General features: G+C 54.2%; 1 protein-coding gene across 11 annotated transcripts in view; it reads left to right on the forward strand.

The window, feature by feature from the left end:
* The first annotated feature begins 4609 nt into the window (after nucleotides 1–4609).
* Nucleotides 4610–19919, forward strand: part of Lrp8 (LDL receptor related protein 8) — a 71239-nt gene continuing 55929 nt past the window's right edge. For 3 of the 11 annotated variants that reach the window (XM_075947168.1, XM_075947172.1, XM_075947175.1), the window contains exons 1-2: nucleotides 4611–4992; nucleotides 5700–5819. In XM_075947168.1, coding sequence (XP_075803283.1) covers nucleotides 4881–4992; nucleotides 5700–5819 — 232 coding nt within the window. In that variant the 5' untranslated portion in view covers nucleotides 4611–4880. Of the gene's footprint in view, nucleotides 4993–5699; nucleotides 5820–19919 lie in introns of all 11 variants that reach the window. The other 8 variants (XM_075947167.1, XM_075947170.1, XM_075947171.1 and 5 more) reach the window with 6 other exon arrangements.

Raw genomic sequence — 19919 nt, forward strand, 5'->3', positions numbered from 1 at the left:
GCTGTAGGTGGCTTAGCCAAGTGCTCAAGGTGTACTTAGGCTGTATGCAAATATGGAGTCATTTCACAGAGTTGTCTTTTCTTCTTTTGAGACAGGGTCTCTGTGTGTACTGCGGGCTGGCCTAGAACTCACTCTTCTCTGGCCCAGCTTCCCTGGTGCTGGGATCGTGCCACTTTGCCTGGCTATACACTGACTTTGGTACTCCTGGAAAGAGTGTTTCTGGACCAACATGCCCCAGATCCTGAGAGAGGACGTAGGAGGAGGATATTTGAGGAGACTCCTGGAAATGGGAAACTTCATTTAATTGGGAAGGGTATGACAGAAGACAGAGAGAAACGCTCACCTAATCCAACTGCCAGGGGCTAGGGCCAGGGACTGCAAATCTGGAGAAAGAGAGGGATCTCCCCAGTATTGACAGAAGGCAATGGCGGAGGAGTGGTATCCCCAGCTGTCTCCTGACAGTGCTTGGCTGAGGAGCAAAAAATGGAAGCTAGGTTTGTCCTCCTCTTCAGCAACTCTTGAACCACGGTCATCTCTCAGCTGCCAAGAGTCTTTCCTTCTCCAGAGGTCCTGCAGTCAACGGCAATTACGTAAATGGTGGTTTCTCAGGGTCCTTCCCAGCTGCTTACTCTGTGTGTGGCAGGAGCAGTGACCACAGGAGTAATGAGAGCAATCACTCACACCCTGTGTGCTTGTGCTGACGTCCTCTGAAGAGCTTCAGGTATGTTAACCTGAGCTCACAAACCCTAGGAGCCAGCCTGCAAGACATTCCCTGGGCTTTTTGCCTCCTGGTGGTCAAATGCCTGTGTTCCCTCCCACATGTGTCACAGCAGTGATGGTGTGGCATCCACACTGAGGTCGGAAAAGACACCGTGTTTGTGAGCACAGTTGTGTCTCCCACTCATCTGTGCAGGCATCTCTGCCGTGGGCAGAGTCGTGTTATGTTCACGAGTGTGATAAAGTTAAGCCAGGATAGATCTAGTCTTCTAGTTCTTTGAGGACACTGCACACAGATTTCCATCCTCACCAGCAGTGAGTAAGGGCTCCTTTTCCCCAGACCCTCATCAGCTTGGCTGTCATTTGTTTTCTTGATGAAGGCCACTCTGACGACGGTGAGAATCTCAAAGTAGTTTTAGTTCACATTTCCCTGGTGGCTCAAAATGTTGAACGTGCCTTAAAATATTGATTGAATATTTATACTTCTTCCTTTGAAAACTATCTGTTCAGTTCAGTGGCTCATTTATTGATTGATAGTTTGAAAATATGACAGATATACACATGGAATTTTATTCAGCTGCATAGAAAAGTGAAATTATGGGTCAGGGCAACTAGTTCAGTTGATAAAGTGCTTGCCTTGCAAACGCAAGGCTCGAGTTTGATCCCAGAACCCATACACAAGCAGTCAGGTATGGTGTCGTGGGCTTGTTGTATTCCCAAATGCTTGAATGAGCTGAAATGGAGGCTCTCTAGGGCTCGCTGGCCAGTCGGCCTGATTAGCAAGTTCCTAGCTGGGAAGAGACCTATGTCAATGTACATGGCATCTGAAGAACGTCTGTGGGAGGAGTCCTCTGGCTTCCACATGCATTTGCACACACGTGCGTGTGTGTGCGCGCGCACACACACACACACACACACACACAAGGAAAATAAAATCATGGGTTTTTTTTCTGGGAGAAGAATGAGGCTGGGAGGCATTAAGTGAGGTACCCCAGAAAGACAAACGCCTCCTGCGCTCTCACACGTGGATCCTGGCTTCTGATTTGGATATATGTGTACATATGCACATGTGAATTTGGGTTCAGGTCAGGACCTGGAAAGGAGCCAGTGAAGGGGAATAGGGGAGGTTGAGGGAGTGGGTGAAGAAATATCAGAATACATATGATATGAAAGTGAAAGGGGGGTTGCTGGAGTTGAAAAGTTACAAGTGGAGCCCAGACCACGGAGATGGGGAGACCAGCAGAGGGTGGGCAGGATGGACCAAAACTAAGCATGTGGGAAAATACCAGAGGGAAGCCTGTTACTTTGTGTGCAGCAGGCTTTCTGGTCCTGAGGAAGATGTCTGGGGGCCACACCACCCTTGAGCAAGCCACCAGGGCTGGCAAAGCAGGCATTGGGAACCCCTCCTGATCTGAGGTCTCTGTACAAGGACAGCAGAGGATATCTGTAGAGAGAACAAAAGCTTCCCCAGGGGAGGCTATGAGAGCAGAGGCCTGAGGATGGACAGGACCAGCACAGGTGCATGTTCCAGGCAGAGGGTGCAAAGTGGACAAGGCCTGAAGCTGAGCTCTCGGGGGCAGAGTGAAGAATAGGAAGGTGTGTAGAGCAGGAATCCGGCCTCTGGCTACTCAGGAGGCCTGCTGTGGAGGCCTCCAGGACTGACCCTGAACTCTGTACCCAGACAGGTCTTGAACTTGTGTTTCTCCTGCCTCAGCCTCCCAAGTGGCTCAAATTATTGGCCCCTACCAACTGAGCTACAGTTCCAGGCTGGGCCGTTTATATTCTTTGAGGTTTGGGGAGCAATCAGAGGTTTTTGAGGAAGGCGTTTGAATAATCGCAATACTGACTAAAGTGCATTTGGCATCTGCTGTGTTCTGTACCCGGCTCTTGCACAACCGCATCTAATGGAAATCTCACAGCACCCTGTGCGGTGGGTACTGCCCCTGCCCCATCTTGTACGTGTGGAGTCTGAACCACAGACATGGAGGCGCCTAAGTTCATATGGTCAGAGAGGATCAGGGAGAAAAGGGGCAGGCTCAGGTCCAGCAGTCAGACCCAAGGCCAGCGCTCTTAGCCTATTTACCTGCTGCCTCTGACCTTTATCTCACGCAACAATCTCAGCAGCTTCCTGTCCTCTCACCCAGGAGACTGAGCCCAATGATGGGACTGACTTTTCCAAGTGCAGGGTAAAAGGGAGGTAAGGCTGGGTGGGTGGATCTGGGCCTGCAGGAGGGGCTCCATCCTAACAGATGGTAGCATTGTGCTTGGGACAAAATCCAAACTCAGCCAAAGCCACCCTGTGACTGGGCCTTGCTGCCTCCCCCACAGCCTCTCCTGCTGCACTCGCCTCTCCGTCACTAGGTGCCAGCTTAGCGTGATGTTGCTCCTTTGCTCTTCTCTCTGCCAGGAATGGCTTTTACTTGGCCTTCGTGTGGTCAGGCTCCTGCTGTCAGAGAAATGTCACCTCCTCTCAAGTGATTGCCTTCTCGAAATTACCTCCATGTTCTCACTGCTTATATTTTCACAGCAATTGTGATGATCCGAAATAACCCATTTTTTGCCTCTGCATTTCTCTCTTCTGATTAATATGTAAGCATCAGGAGGGTGGGGAGGGTGGGGAGAGTGGGGAGGGTGGGGAAGGGCCATTCTGCAGCCTTGAGCCTTGGCCAGAGCCTGACACACTGTACATGCTACATAAGTTTTGTTACATTCTCTCTCTCTCTCTCTCTCTCTCTCTCTCTCTCTCTCTCTCTCTTCTTTCTTTCTTTCTTTCTTTCTTTCTTTCTTTCTTTCTTTCTTTCTTTCTTTCTTTCTTTTTGAGACAGGGTTTCCCTGTATTGCTTTGGAGCCTGTCCCCTGGAACTCACTCTATAGACCAGGTTGGCCTTAAACTTACAGTTGTTACATTTTCTTATCTTCTGTTGATGAAGTCAACAGAAGGAACCTTACTGTGGCCGGAACTTCCAGATCCAGAATGGGGGCTGAACATGATCAAGGGTTGATGGCTGGAGCACCTTATGGTCTCCCAAGGTCTTTGTTCTTTTCTGGTAGGGTGCCCATAGCCATTGTCATGGGCTACCCTTTGCGGGGAAGACATAAAACTAAGAAGTCTGCTGACCCCGTGCCTTTCTGGTCCAGGCATCGCAGCTTCTACCCTTTTTTTCAAAAGAGAGGGGGCCGATTTAACACTGGGATTGACACCCTCAAAGAATCTCACTCTCTGAAGGTTGGGCCAGGCTCGCCAGCAGGTGGCTGAAATCTAGTCTAAGAGCTGCTCTGTAGCGGAGGTGGGGCTGTAGAACCTTCTTTGTGCCGAGGCTAGTGGGGCCAAAACAGAGGACCTAGATGTTGTGCGGCCTCTGGTGGCAGGGATGACACAGCCTCTGGGGCTCCACAGGGTTACCTCGCCTTGCCAGCAAGGCCCCTGACCTGCTTCTCTGCCTGGGACCGTGGAGAAGGCTGATTGTGGATAACAGTCTGGGCGTCAGACCCAACGTGTTACAGTCACGGATGCACACGGCCAGGGAAAGCAACCGCTCGTCAGAACTGAAGCCATGACAGGTTCTGCCTGGCACCCCTAGCTTCTTCCTGCCAATGCTTTCAGTCTCTCCCCCCACACACACCCCCGCTCGGTGCGTTCACTCCACTGGCCTGTGCGTCTGGAACATCACCTTCCCTGGAGCCCCAGCTCTCCTTCACATCCCTACTTCTATCACCCGCTTGCCACCTCCGCGGGGCAACCAGGGGGCCAAGGGCCTAGCCTGGCCCGTCCTTGTATCTGCAGCGCCCGCAACAGGAGCGCACCTAGAGCAGGGTCGTGGGGCTCTCGCCTGGAGGGGAGGGGGACGGGGGACCAAGGACAGGCGGGGGAGGAGAAGAGGCGGCAGCAGGCGGAGCGTGGGGCGGAGAAGACGGCGGGAGGGAGCGCGCGCGCCGGCGGCGGCCGCCCAGGGCCGGGGCCGCGCGCCCAGCCTGAGCCCGCCCCGCCGCCAAGCGTCACCGAACCTGCTTGAAATGCAGCCGGGGAGCCGGGGCGGGCGGCAGCGGTGGTGGTGGCGGCGAAGGCAGCGGCAGCTCCGGCGCCGCGGCAAGCACTTGGCGGGCTGAGGCGCGGCGGCGGCACGGGGGTCGCGGGGCACGGCGGCCGGAGCCCCGGGCCCGCCATGGGCCGCCCAGAGCTGGGCGCGCTCCGGCCGCTGGCGCTGTGGCTGTTGCTGCTGCTGCTATTGCAGCTCCAGCATCTCTCCGCAGCGGATCCGCTGCCCGGCGGCCAAGGTGCGTACGGCTCTTCCCGGCCGGCTCTGAGCCGCCAACAAAGCGCGGCCGGGGGGAGGGGGCGCTGTGCGGCGAGGCCGGGCAAGAGAGGCTCCGGGGGCTCCAGCTCCCTGGATTTGCCCTGGACCTCCTCTCGCCGCTCTGGGTACGGAAGCTCTGCCCCCGTTCCGAGCATCCTCTTGGGGGATGGGCCCTGGGGTCCCCCTCGCCCGTGAACTTTGCGGGGGGTAGTCGTTCAGCGTCTCGGATAAGCGGTTTGGTTCATTTGACACGCGCGCTCCGCCACTATGATGAGCGAAGCAACCACACAGCCTTTCCTTACAAAGCGTTTCCAGGGACCCCTGCGGGCCGAGGAGAGTGACAGGTTGCTAGGGGACTGATCCCGTGCGCCCGGTGCGTGTGTCGCCAGTGTGCGGAGCTCCTCATAAGCTTGGTCTGCATGGATCTGACTTGCGCTATGTGTGAGGATGAGTGTGTCTGAATGCAGAGTATATCCACGGGCTGTAAGCATGGGTCGAGTCTCGCTGTACCATCGGTCGGCCCTACAGCGGAGGAACCCGTGGCATCCTGTCCTCCCTCCGGATTAAGGTGCTTGGAGCCTTGGAGTTCACCGATATCTCCGTTTCCTATACCTGCTGGACTTGTCGGCAGCCGGGGCTTCGCGGTGGGGAGTGGATGATCTGGCTCACAACCCCCTCCCCCCACAGGGCCTGTCAAGGAGTGCGAAGAGGATCAGTTTCGGTGTCGGAATGAGCGCTGCATCCCCTCGGTGTGGAGATGCGATGAAGACAACGACTGTTCAGACAACAGCGACGAGGACGACTGCCGTGAGTGACGGCGATCGGGGAGGGGAACCGTGGGGGCCGCCATGCTCCGCTGCGCACGTGGCTGTATCCGTCACGGGGCCACCTGCCCCAGCCTCACGGCCTTGTTGTGGGCAGGATGGTTCTTAGCTGTCGGCGGGAGCCGGGTGGCAGGCGTGTCCTGCTTAGGGTGGAGCCCAGCGCCGCGTGCTGGGGTTACGGGCCTGGTACTGTGGGCGGGGACGCGGCAGCGCAGCCCCTGCACACCGCTAACCTACGTGGATAGGAACCTCAACCTGGGTCCAACTGGGCGCGCTCATTTCAAAGTTCCACGCAGTTCGGGCCGCGAGGGGCTCCTTCCCTGCTCTGTTTTATGAATGAATGGGCTCCCCGGGGCCCCTGATTGGCTGCGCAAGGACCACCCCATAGGCCTGTGGCCGGAACGGCCAATCGTGGGGCCGGCGGTGTGCTGTACGGGGCTCGGCTCTAGGCCCTGCCCTGGCCGCACCCCCGCGCGCACATCCTCCTCGTGGTAGGCTCCGGTCCTGGTCACAACCGCTGCCTTTCTGTCGAGTCACTCTTCAGACAGCGTTCTCCTGCCAGCCCAGGCTGGCTGTGAGTCATGGGGCCACCAGCAAGGAGGGGCCCAGGAGGAAGAGTGTAGTTTCCTGGAAGCGACCTGAGCAATGGCAGGGTAGGCTGGCCCTGCGCGAGCCCCGCTGCTTTTGCTGAGCGTGGCCAGTGCACACCCTGAGCAACTGATGGAAGTTCCTTCTTGCGTGGGCGTGTATTCAGGTGGCTGTGGGGCCGCAACCTAATTAGCAGGCATTTTGCTGCGGTAAAGGAATGGAGTTCCTGGTACCGAGACCAGACTCTTCTAGCCACATATACCTAAGAGGCCTTTCAGTTGACATTACTGAGACCTGCTGTGTGTCTGCCTGTGTTGTGCGTATGGGATCAGGTCGCCCCCTCCTCGCCCCCCCTCCCCACACACACCGTAGGAGCACACAGAGTGTCAGAGCGGGGACGGCACCAGGTGGCACACGCCCAGCACTCCGGAAAGCTATGCTGACCGACGCTCCCACTTGGAAGCAGTCTGTTGAGGCCTTGAGGTGTTTTCTTATTTAACATTTTTGGGGGGATGGGTTGCATGCAAAAAGAGCATGTATGTGAAGATAAGAGTACAGCTTGTGGGAGTCGATGCTCTCCTACTTGGTGGGTTCTCTGCCTCAAATTCAACCTCCTCAGGCTGCCAGCGAATGCCTTCACCTGCCTAGTCATATTTTTATCACTGGCCCGTCCTGGAGTCCTTTTGATCGCCAGTCAGCCTGACAGCCCGCTCTGGACTAGCCTATGACTTGGGCGTGTGGAGCCTGACTGCCTCAGTTTCTCATATGACCTGTAACTGCTGCCTTGGCGACGTCTTAAGACTGTTTTGAGGACTAGTACTAGCAATGCCACTGACATCAATGAGACCCCCAAGTGCTGCAGCCCGTGGGGTGCTAATACTTCATAGTGGTTTATGTTATAGATGAAAACGGGTTCCTGGGGTTGAGTTACCTGCTCCATGGCTACTGAGTTGCCAAGCAGAACCCTGAATTTAAGCATCTTTACTAGAGTCTTAGCCTAAAAATGTTAGAGGGACTCTCATGCCTGGGAGTTGTTCTGGTTCTCTGAGCAGGGTGCACAGAGGACAAGGCACAGAAATGGAAACCTTGTATCTTGTCCCCTTGACTCTTTAAATCACTAGACTTGTGGAGCTTTCCTTGTCATCTCGTTTTATAGACAGAGATACTGGCTCAGAGAGACGGAGTGATTTGCCCAAGGTCACACAGCACAGTGTGGCAGAATTTGATCAAGAACTCTGCCTGCCCAGCCTCTTGGCTCGGGGCCTGAGTTGCTGTGGTGGAGAGTATGGTGTGCAGAGTAGGGTCTGTTACTTCTCATAAGGATGTGGGCATGATGAACAGGGGCGGCTGGTAATCCGAGACGGGACAAGAGAGCGCTGACGCTGGCTGGAAGCTGCTTTGGTTTGAGATGGGTGAGGTGGAGTCCTAGGCAGTCAGCGGGCAGAAGTCCGGACTGGAAAGTGTAGTGGCTTCTAGTAGGAGCAGATATTGGTGGCACACGGCTTGACTTGACCGAGCTTGCTTTCTCGTGTGCCCACCAGGAAACCTGTCTCTCCGTCATGCGTTAGAACATGGGGAGTCTCATGGGGCTGGCAAGAAGGGGAGAGGAAAGTATTTAGAAATTCTTCCCCACAGAGCTGGAGAAACCGTCTAATAGTAAGATACTTAGTGATCTCGCAGAGGACTAGAGTTTGTTCCTAGCATCTACACCTGTCTCAACAACTCCAGCTCCAGGACACACACACACACACACACACACACACACACACACTGAGGATACCCTATTCCAGGACACAGGCCCAGACTCACTCCATTCTTGATACCTCCCTTTCTGCCCTCTCTATCCACAAGGACCCTGGTTGCTCAGCCTCCTGTACCCTTCTAGGCTTCAAAACAGGGCAAGGGCAGTGGTTGTCATTTGTAAACATGGGCAGTGTAGGCACAATGAATCCAAACTTCTGGTATAGCTCATAGTACCAGGGGCTGAGGGAAGGAGGGAGCAGAGACAGATTCCTTTAGAAGGCTACTTCTGAGTTCAGCTCTACAAGAGTCCCTCGGGACTTGTCATCTTAAAATCAGTGGCACAGGGCAGGCTGGCCATGGTGGTTCGTGCTGTTAGTCCCAGCACTTGGGAGGCAGAGGCAGGCGGATTTCTATGAGTTCAAGACCAGCCTGGTCTACATAGTGAGATCCAGTCTCGACAAACGAACACACATAAAAGGTGGCACAGATCCCATGCATGCTATAGAGGTCACCTGTGCTTAAAGAGGTGACCTGACTCTTAAGTCATGCAGCTTGTCCTTGGCTCTGGAACTCACACTGAGGTCTTCTAAGTCTTGATGCTTATCTGCAGAACAGGCTCTTGGCCCACAGCTGGTGGGCCAGGGAAGGGAAGCTTGCTGGGGCTTCAGTTCCCAAAGTGCCATCAAAGCAGAGGAAAGGTCTGCCGCCCTAGGGCTCCAGCCAGGGGAAGTTGGGTGGGACTCGTGACTGTGGACTCACGTAGGTCTAGGTTTCCTGTTGCTTCCTGGTGTCTGGGAGCAGAGGTGGAGATTCTGATCTCTGGCCAGGCCTTTGCTCCCAGACCTTCAAACACAACACCTATTCATACTTGCCAAGAATTTGCCACCAAGGCCGTGTGCATCTTTTGGTGCTCCTCCAGTCTGTGAGATGCTTGACCCTGGGAGGCTTCTGAGTCATCCCTACCTTGTAGACGCTCGGAGGGGTAAGGAATGCTTGTGTTTAGGTGAAATTGCTTTGCCGTACGTTTAGGCATGCAACCATGGAGCCCACCCAGCCTGCACAGCCTCGCCAGGCCTCCGTTTCTCATCCTAACTGTCCGGGCTCCTGGAAGGCTTTGTGGGAGATTGGGATGCACCCTTTCCATACCCACCTGCCTTGCCTTTGTCCTCGCTAGCTGCCATCATCCATCCACCCATCCTAGTCAGTGAAGAGCAGGTACAGCCCAGCCTCCCAGGCTTCAGCCCACTCACTGGTCTGGGTCAGGCTACAGGAATCCCAGAGCTTGCTTGGTGGTGGTCTCAGGAACAATGAGAGCTTGGCTACAGGTCTTGGCTTGTCATGAAGCCCACATAGGGCCTGCAGGGTGCAGCTGAGGTGAGACACCAGGCCCCACTTCATCCCCCCCTTTGGATGGACCATCTTATTGACAGAGATCTGTTCTTATCTGAACCTTGGTTTCCTTGTCTGACCAAGCTGTTCTCCCACTCAGCACCCTGAGGATGAAGCTAGCACAGTGGCCTCTTTGTTGGCCTTCCTTGTCAGGCCCTGTGCCCACTGCCCTCCAGCCTCTTCCTGCCTCTTCCTCTGAACCTGGCCACCATCGCAGCTCAGTCACCTTCCTTCTGCTTCTCACCTCCAGGCCTCTGTGTGTGCTGTTTGCCTTCCAGGACCCTGTTCCCCCTGTGCTTTTTGTTATCTTAGAGAGTTCAGGGAAAGGGTCACCTCCTTGAAGAAGCTTTCTCTGCCAGTCACTCAGGCTGAGATAAGGGACTTTGAGGGAAAAAAAAAAGCTGAAATTCCAACTCTGTGTCGTCTTGGATCATATAGCCTTAACCCCAGCTGTCCCCTACTGGTTGAATGGCCCTGGTGACAATAGTCCCTCCTTCCCAGAGAGGTGGGGTTCAGTGAGAATAATGTGTTTGGTGAGCAGGAGGCGGTTGAGAAGCAGTGGGCAGCATGGTGGGAGAAACTGCAGAGAACCCCCAAGCCTGCTCACAGCCGGCCATCCAAGCCCTGCTCCAGGGCACAAAGTTCTGAAGGCTACAGCAGAGGGTATGGCTTCCAGCAGTGGGTGTGACTTCAGGCAGGAGATGTCCAGCCACAGGGGAGGTGGCTCCAAGATGACCTGGAGGTGGCAGAAAGCATCTAGAGAGACCCGGCTGCTCTCTGAAAGTAGTCTGGGACTGGGAAGGGCAGTCCTGGGTGACCAGACTCCTGTCTCTCTTCCTCCTAGTGTGTCCGCTACCACTGCTGGAACTGCCAGCAGGCCCCAAGCCTGCCCTGCTGTACGCCCAGGTCTGAGCCACTGGACTGTCCCAGCAGGCCTTGGGAGTGCTGCTGAAGGCTCTCCCTTGGGCCTTCGATGGGTCCACCTGGTTTAGAGTCCCCTCAGTTCCTGAGGCTGCAGCTGGCCCATGGCTGGTGGCTTCTTCCTCCCTCACTGCCTACAGGCGGCTGACTTGAAAGCTTTCCTCCTTGGGGAATGAGATCGCAGGTGAAGCCATGGAACCCCAGGGACTGAGGAAGAGAGACCCAGAATGGAACAACCACCCTGCAAGGTGTTGTCGGGTGTACTCTCCTGGCCCAGGGCGAATGGTCTTGTCAAGGTGCTGTCGGGTGCACTCTCCTGGCCCAGGGCGAATGGTCCTGTCCCTAAGGCCCTCGGTGTTTTAGAAAGTCAGGCTAGGCCCTCACTTTTCCCAGGGACCTTTCTTTACCCAGAACCCCCTTTAGTCTCAGGTTCTGCCTCGCTCTGCCAGGGTCTTGTTGGGCCCCAGGGACTCCAGAATAGACACTTCCCTTTGGAGAGCTCCGACAACAGAGACGGGCTAGTAGCTCCAGGCTCGAGACCGTGTTAAGCAGCTTATTTTCTTCAGCTCTTTTGGTCTGTTTTCTTCTTACCCCCATTTTAAAAGTACACGAGACTCAGAGAGAAATGGCGTGGCCTGTGTGCTGCAGGGCCTGATGCTTCTGGATTGGAGCTCTGCCATCTAAAAGCTACCGCCTTGGCTCCTCCTCCTCCGCTCTCCCTCCCTCCCCTTCTAGTCCTCCTTTTTATATTTTTCTCCCTTGAGACATGGTCTCACTCTGTAGACCAGGCTGCTTTGGAACTCACAGTAATCCTCCTGCCTCAACCTCCTGGGCACTGTGACTACAAGTGCAAACCAGCCTCTGCCTCCGCTCTGTCCACCCTGATGGGGTCAAAGGGTACATTTCCCATTAGTGTCTCCCTAGGATACAAGTCTTTGGTCTGGGAAGTGGGACTGGGAGGAACCTTCTCTGGAGACCCCATGGAGTCACAGCACAGGCCCCCCCTCCCCCAGCCTCATGGGCTTCTGTTAGCTGTGCCATTGAGAAAGGAGGACCTGAGTGCTCTGTTGATGGTGACCAAAGGGAGTGTCAGCCCACTGTCACTGCTTTACCTACACTCCTGGCTTCCAGACCCCCGTATCATTAGGGGTCCATTCCTAGAAATACGGTGCTCAGCTCCGGAGTGGGACTGGGGGAAGAACAGCACATGCCCCCCCTCCCCCGCCTCACACTCTTAAACACCCACCTGCCACACCTTTCTGTCCCTGCTGAGCTGGGAAAAGGCTGAGGGGCAGATACATGGCTGCTATACCTCAGAGCTTTGGGTTCTGGTACAGGGGACTGCAGGGATATGCTGCCCTGGCTGGGCCCTGTCAGGCCTCTCAGGACGTCTGGCAAGCATAGTAAAGTGATCGTTCTGTGTGCATGGTTTTCTGAGTGCTCTCTCTGCGGGGTCTTATTCAAGACTTCTAGCCAAGTCCTGGCAGTGTGATGATTGTGTGTCATAGAAGAAAAAGCCAAAGCTGGGCGGTGGTGGCGCACACCTCTAATCCCAGCACTTGGGAGGCAGAGGCAGGCGGATCTCTGTGAGTTCGAGGCCAACCTGGTCTACAAGAGCTAGTTCCAGGACAGGCTCCAAAGCTACAGTGGAACCCTGTCTCAAAAAAAAATAAAACAAAAAAACAAATAAAAAACCCAAAACAAGAAAGAAAGAAAGAAAGAAAGAAAGAAAGAAAGAAAGAAAGAAAGAAAGAAAGAGAAAAAGCCAAGAGCCAAAGTCACTTGCCCTAAGCCACCTCACTGGTCAGGGGTACGACTTGCTCCTGCTGCAGGGTCTGTTGCAGATGAAAAGAAGAGAGATCTATTCACACACATCAGTCACACAGTGTGTCTGACTTACCCGTGTGCCACAGCCTCCCTTTCTGAGCATTTTAGACATCTCTGCCGCTATCATAGTCTGTGCTGGCTCCCTCCGGAGCAATACTAGCCCTGGGATGCCCTTGGCCATTAGCTAGGCCCCCTGGTAGCACCTGTTCTAATCACCAGCCCCTAAACTCTCCCTCCTGGTACAAGCTGCTATGGCACCCACTCTGGGACTGGAATGGCCCAAGAAATTTGAGGGCTTCAGGGGAAACCTGCGAAACACCAACTCCATGCTTCTCACCACCATGCTGGTCTGGTCTCTGTTCACTGGGGGCCAGTCCAGGACCCACAGCTGGGAGAGCTGGGCCCAGGCACCTTGGGAGTAGGGACTCTGGGGTCCAGTCAGGCTTCTTGAATGTTCTGATGACTTAGTCACCCAGCACCATTCACCCAGTTTCCGTGACCCAACTGCCTTTACCTATAACCTTCTGGATTTATTTATTTTACATATATGGCTTGTTGCCTCTGTGTGTGTGTATGTATGTATGTATGTATATATATATGTGTGTGTGTATGTGTGTATGTATGTACGTATACTACGTGTGTGCCTGGTACCTGTGGGAGTCAGAAGAGGGTGTCATATCCCTTGGAATTGGAGTTATGGATGGTTGTGAGCCGTCATGTGGGTGCTGGAATCAAACCTGGGTCCTTTGCAAGAATAACACATGCTCCTAACTGCTGAGCCATGTCTGTAGCCCCAAACACTGCCTTCTAGAACACAGCAGGACAAACAGGCCAAAGCCTTCCTGGAACAGTGCACATGCAAAGTCCACAGGAGTGGTCCTGTAGCACCACCCTACCCGGGCCACGGGCCTCCATCCCCAATGCTGTGTCGGCCTCCTGCCACCGGTTCGTCACACCCAGTGTGGCCCCACAGACGTGCACCTGGGAGGCAGATGATGGTAGTAAATAAGCTCCAATGTCCTGACGAGGGATTTCAAACACAGGAGCCCCACAGGGCTTGGTCTGTTACTGTAAATTCTGGAAGTAACACTTAAGTTGGTTATATTTATATATTTATCTCTCCTCATGGAAATAGCTTTTTTCTGATTATATGAAAGTATTTTTTTAAACAAAAATGAGGTCTTATTTTTCAGGTTGTTTTCTCCTCATAACATATAGCCTTCCATGCCAGTAGTATAGCGTAAATGCACATTGTTTTAATGGACTGGATTGTATTGGGAGGGTGGTCCTTAATGTGGTGACCTGTTCTTCTGTAGATAGAGCTGTCTGTAACTCCAGCACTTGGGAGGCTGAGGCAAGAATATCTTAGTTTTCAGGTCAGCCTGGTCTTTACAGCTAGACTCTAACTAAAAAAACAAAAAAGCAAAACAAGATACTTAAAACTGAAACAAACAAAGACGATGAAGTCTCGGGAAGGCCTTGGCTAGCGGAAGCGTTTTTTATCATGTACCTTCCCACCTTAGCAACACCCATGCGTGCCCTAATGGCCCAGAGTCCAGCCCAAAGGACCTCTCTATACCCTAAGCGCAGAGCCACCGTGTCCCAGCTTTGTGACACAGACAAAGTAGCCATATCTAGGCTACGCAGAGCAGAAATAAAGGACAACTATGCTCTGGCCCAAGGACACTTACCCATCAAAAACCCACAATGGAACCAAACTATCGCTTCATTTTTTCTTGACGCATTAGCATTGTGGTGATTATTCTGCCTGTCCCAAATTCTGACTGTGCGACTTAGGCAGGCAGCTTCCCTGTTTGAACTTCTTTTCCCTCCTCACTCACTGGTTCTTGCTTTATTTGCACTGCTGGGTCCCCTGAGCATCAAGCTCCTGCCTGGGTTTGGGCTCATGACTGGAGCTATCCTGGGGGATGGGAGACTACCCTGAACTATATTTTGGCCTAAGCCTGTAGAGAGAGTATCCGAGCAGAGGATCCAAAACTCAGCCCAAAGGTCCAGGCTCCTTAGATCGTGTTCCCTCCTGCATAAGATCCTGGTTGGGTTGGATGAAGTACGGTGGTGGAGGGAAAAAAAAACCGATGAGGCTCAGCAGCCCCTCAAACCGTCCTGAAGCAGCCACAGCATGGAGGTGTGAAGACCAGCGGGTGAACATTCCCAGCTCTTCCTAAGCCTGATTCCCAGGGAATTCACTATCAGGACTGTCCTCTGCCAAGGGCACAGCAAGAGGGCGCTGCTGGGAGAGCAGCGGAGGTCATTTGCCTGGACTCCGATAGCCCCTCAGCAGGCCTCCCCTTCCTGACTGCAGTGGGGCCCAGGGCAGCTGCTTCTAGGTGGCCCCAGGAGCTGGATCACCAGGAACCTTGGTTCCCAGTGGGTCCAGGGTGACATGAGGGACATGGCAGCTGATGAGAGGCAGGAAGATCCCACCAGGCCCAGGTTAAGCCGCCTGGCTGAATAGCTGGAGGCAGCGTGGGCTTTCCTGATGTCCTGAATCCAAAGGCATTCAAGCCAGCCCTCCTCCATCCCCTTCCTAGACCTTGATCTGCCATCTGCTGCCCATTGCCCTTAAAGCCCAGTTTTCTGTTGTTTGTCTGTTTCCGAGAGAGTGAGAGAACATGAAGTTGGGTAAGTAGAGAGACGGGGAGGATCTGGGAGGATTTGGGGGAGGGGAAAGAATATGATCAAAATATAGTGTATTAAAAAATTAATTTAAAAAAAGTCCCTTCTTTTGGCCATGGCCTACAGTGTGTGCCTGAGGGCAGGAGTAATCGAGAGGGAAGTGACAGTTCTGGACAAACCAAGGTGATACTCTTCTTCCTACCTCTGCCAAAGTGGCTCAAACCAAGAAAGCCTCTCCAGGCTGTTGTGGCTGGGATTTGTTTGTCACTGGAGAGGTGCCAGCAGCCTCTATTCCCAGCCTGCGATGCGCTATCTGGCTCTCCCTGAGGACCGAGGCAGTTATCAATAGCTGGGGGCCAGGCTGCAGGCCCATCTTGCCAAGTGGCCATTTGGCAGGTCATTGAACCTTTTGCAGGAGGGGTATCTCTATTCTTTGAAAGTGGGGACCTCTAGGCTCTTCTCAGCCCGAATCCTCTAGGATTCTGTTGTTCCCCCCCTGAAATTGAGGGTGTTCATAGAAGCTGGAGTTCATCGTGGTTAGGTCCTGCGTGTGAGGGCTCCAAGGAGCTTCGGAAGGCCCAGGCCCAGAGGTTGAAGCAGGAGCAATGAGGGCCAACAGTATGGGCCCTAACCCCAAGGGACATGGTCTGAACTATACGCAAAAAGAGGAAATCATGTTCAAAAGTGTAGCGTGTGTGTGGTGTGTGTGTGCATGTGTGTATGTGTGGTGTGTGAGTATATATGTTGTGTGTGTGTGACAGGTGGGAGTGGAGGTGAGGACGTGTTCATGCAGAGGCCAAAGGTGGATATTGGTTTTCTTCCTCTATTGCTCTTCTTGCCTTGAGCCTGGTTCTCTCAGTGAACCTGACATTCACTGTTTCAGTTAGGCTGGCTGGCTAGCTCCTGGATCTGTCTGTCTCTGCCCCTAAGGCTGGGGTTAAAAGGAATGTGCTGCCATGGCCAGCTTTTACAAGGGTGTTGGGTTTCAACCAGGTCTTCATGCTTGCACAGGAAATGGTCTTACCTACTGAGCCATCTCCTCCATCATACTTGGAGCTTTTTATGCCTGTTTACTTTTGCTGAGTTGCCGTGGGTGGCTTTTTAGAGCTTGTGAGCTAGCCAGAGCAGACTTTATATTGGCCGCCTATGAAAGGCCATGTGTCTCCTCCTGCCGCCTGCCTCACCTGCGTTCTCCACTAGTAGGGACTGTGCAAACTGGTACTAATGCCATTGTCCCTTGTACAGTTTCAGCGAGTCCCAGCCTCAGCCTGGGGTAAGTCCCTTCAACATGAACCCCAGACTGTCCAGTAATAGGATTAAGTAATTCCTATCTCATGGAACGCACCAGAAACAGTGTGTACTGTAAGTCAGTCTTATTTCTGTACCGTCAGTGCAGGGCTTGCCTTTCCTTCCTTTTCCCTGGCCTGGGGTCTTTCCTGCCCCCACAGTTCTGTGCTGAGCATGCTCTCTTTCTTGCTCCCTCCCCCTCCCCCCAGAAAGCTACACTTTGTTGTGACTTTGCAGGACCTGGGTTAATCTGTGGCTTTACTCTGGGGAGGGTTTTGTAGAGCAGTATTTGAGCCACTATGGGCAGCATTTGAACTTCAGCCTCAGCTCCTTCCCAGGCCTGCCTAGCCATCTCTGCTTAGCTCATGGCTAGTTGGGAGCCCAGATGTGACCAGCGAGGCCAAGTCCAACCCTCAATACTTTGGAGCTGAGCAACTCTGGGCAGGTTACCTGACCTCTCTGTGTACTGAGCCATCACAAGCTACCTCCAGGTGACAGTGGGGTTTTACAGAAGCAGTAGGGACAGGAACGATCCTTAACATCCCCTAACCCTGTCTTTATCCTGTCCCTGACTGTCTAATGGGGTGGGAGGAGTCAGGGAGCCCCCAGAACGATTCTTTAGTGCCCCTCATCCTGTGGCCCTGGACTGGAACTTACTGGCCCAGTTTAATTAGAGTCCTTCCAGGAACCTTGTCAAAAAATGAGCGCAGAGCCTCAGGGACCGGTGGTGTGGTGTGCAGAGGATGTTACATATCTGGTCCTGCCCCTAGATGTGCCCAGGAAGGGAAGGACACTGGGCCCTTTAGAGAGGACACAGTCCTCTGACAGATAGGGCTGAAGGACTGCCTCAGCTCCATCCTCTGTCCCCTGCCGTGCCCCACCATTCTACCTTTGGGGATGGAGAAGGCTGAAGGGAGAGGCTTAAATTGTTCCCTTCTGTGCACCACTGGAGACCTCTGTGTCTGGCCTTATAGAGAATGTCCCAAGAAAGTCCCGAGGCACTGCATGAGCAAGCTGCCCTTGGGTAGTGAAGCAGCCTCTGTGCAACATGTATAGGGATCTCTCAGCAGCCAGCGTCTAACACCGGGGACAGGGGACTCCTGACTGCCCACTGGGTCAAGACAGTTTTTTATGACACCTCCTCAGGAGGTCCAGCTGGTCTGCCTTCTGGTTCCAGCTGGTTTAGAAACCTCTGCTTACAGAGGCTGTTCCAGCCTCACTCCGGGCTGCTCTGCATTCCTTTCTCTGCCCTGCCAAGGCCCCAGTACAGGGAGGCCCATCCTCCTGGGGGTCTGTCTCTGACCTCAGTGTGGGGACCACAGACTGCACATTCTCAGGGAAAGGTAGGAACTGGAGGGTGACCCTGGGCCTGGTGTGCCATCTACCTCTCGCAGCATGCCAGCTCCCTTGGCACCTGCGGTTGGGCGTAGGATTTCTGAGAGTCCCAGGGGAGCATGGAGGAGACTGGTTTCCTCCCTCCAATGACCCCCTAGGTTGGTTATGTGCCTTGGGCCCTATCCTGGGATCACTGTGGGATTTCTGTGTTTTCAGTGAGCCTTAACTTCTGCCACTATGAACGGGGGGAGCCATGACATTCCACCTGTAGTTGTGGCTGGGGTCAAACCAGAGCTTCCCCTCCACAGGGACTTTCACAGGTGGCTTGCTTTTCCAGTGACAGTTCTGTTTGCTTATTGCCTGTCACTGCCAAGTGCCACCCCGCATGAGGATAACTCACTTGTTCTGGTCTGCTCAGAGCCGTCCCAGGGTTAAAAGTAAAAGTCTCACATCTCAGGAAGCCCTCGGTCCCCTGGACGCTGAACCAGCCTTCCTGCACCCCACAAGCCCAGACTGCTGTTCCCCCACCCCTTATGGAAGTCCCTGCAGCAGGACTTCCCCAGATACTTGGGGAGCCAGCAGGGCATGGCTTCCCTTGGAAACAAAAATGCTGGTGTCTACTCCACATTTCAGAGGATGCAGAGAGAACCAGAGCCAGGGCTGAGCATCCCAGGTGCTCTGAGCACAGGACACTGGCCACGGATCTGCCTCCAGCACAGCATCCCGGGTGCTCTGAGTACAGGACACTGGCCACGGATCTGCCTCCAGCACAGCATCCCAGAGTGCTCTGAGCACAGGATACTGGCCCTTGAACCAGCCTCAAGCACAGCATCCCGGAGTGCTCTGAGTACAGGACACTGGCCACGAATCTGCCTCCAGAACAGCATCCTGGGTGCTCTAAGAAGCACAGGACGCTGACCATGGATCTGCCTCCAGCACAGCATCCGGAGTGCTCTGTGTACAGAACATTGGCCACGAATCTGCCTCCAGCACAGCATCCCGGGTGCTCTGAGCACAGGACACTGGCCACAGATCCACCTCCAGCACAGTATCCCAGGTGCTCTGAGTACAGGACACTGGCCACGAATCTGCCTCCAGCACAGCATCCCGGGTGCTCTAAGTACAGGACACTGGCCACGAATCCACCTCCAGCACAGTAGTATCCCAGGTGCTCTGAGGAGCACAGGACGCTGGCCATGGATCTGCCTCCAGCACAGCATCCCGGAGCGCTCTGTGTACAGGACACTGGCCACAAATCTGCCTCCAGCACAGTATATGATGGCTTTTTGGTTTCCCACCCTTGCCCTGCTCACCTGTCACAATTATGGCTCCTCTGTGTCCTGTTTCTATTGGCACTCTGCAGGACATTTATCCATCTAAGTCCTGCTGTGACCTCATAACTCTGAGGAAGGCACTGAAACCCTAGAAAACGTTAAAGACACTGGCCATCTGTCTCTTGTGAGGCTTCACGGCGGACCAAGGCTTTCCATGTGGTCTTGAAGCTCATGGTAGCCCTTGGGAGGTGGTCTGGAAAGAAATTACTATACCCATTACACAGATGGGAACACTGAGTTCTCAATCCCATCATCCTTTGATGGTTGGGGAGAAAGGAAGATGTCATGGTGGCTGTAAGAGGTGTTGCTGGGTAACCTGTCCTTGTCCTCTCTGTATGCCCACTGTCAGTGTCCTCATCTGTAGGGACCATGGAGACAGATGAAGAGGGGAGACACATGGAAGGGGTGGAAAGGGGACGGGAGTGCTAGGAAGGCAGGGCGAGGGGAGGGGGTCCATGCAGCGTTGCTACTTCCTCTTTGGTTCTCACAGTTTGTCTGCACTGATTCCTGACAGATGGAAGGAGGGGAGAGTTGGTGCCAAGAGGCTGTCACCGCAGGCGGGCAGAGCTGGGGGAGGGTGCTTTGTGTCCATGGTTTGTGTAGGGAGGGAAGCAGCTGGTGGTCTGGCTGCCTGGCCTCCTCTGAGCCTGTTCCCCAGGAACTTGGGGGTGGGTTCCACATGGATGTTGTGGGGCAGGAAAGCGGGCAAGGGGTGAGCCTGCCACCTGCCTGGCTGGCTGTGCCCTGGCCCCTGCACACCAAGGACAGATGCTGCTCCCTTTCACTGGGTGTTGGGGATGGGCAGGGACTTTTGGGGACAGGGACTGAGCTCTGGTTAAGGAAGGACTTGGGGATCACAGAGAGCATTGGGGGCTCAAGCAGGGTACCTTCGGGCCAGAGCTTAACACTGGTGTGCACTGTGGTGGGTTTCCTTGAGCTGCCTTCATGGCTGGAGGCCCCTTGCATTTCTTGTAGGCTCCGCAAAGAGTGGACAGTCCTGACCTAGAATTGATCTGATCCCT

Source organism: Microtus pennsylvanicus, chromosome 13, assembly GCF_037038515.1.
Source record: "Microtus pennsylvanicus isolate mMicPen1 chromosome 13, mMicPen1.hap1, whole genome shotgun sequence".
NCBI classification, from domain to species: Eukaryota; Metazoa; Chordata; class Mammalia; order Rodentia; family Cricetidae; genus Microtus; species Microtus pennsylvanicus.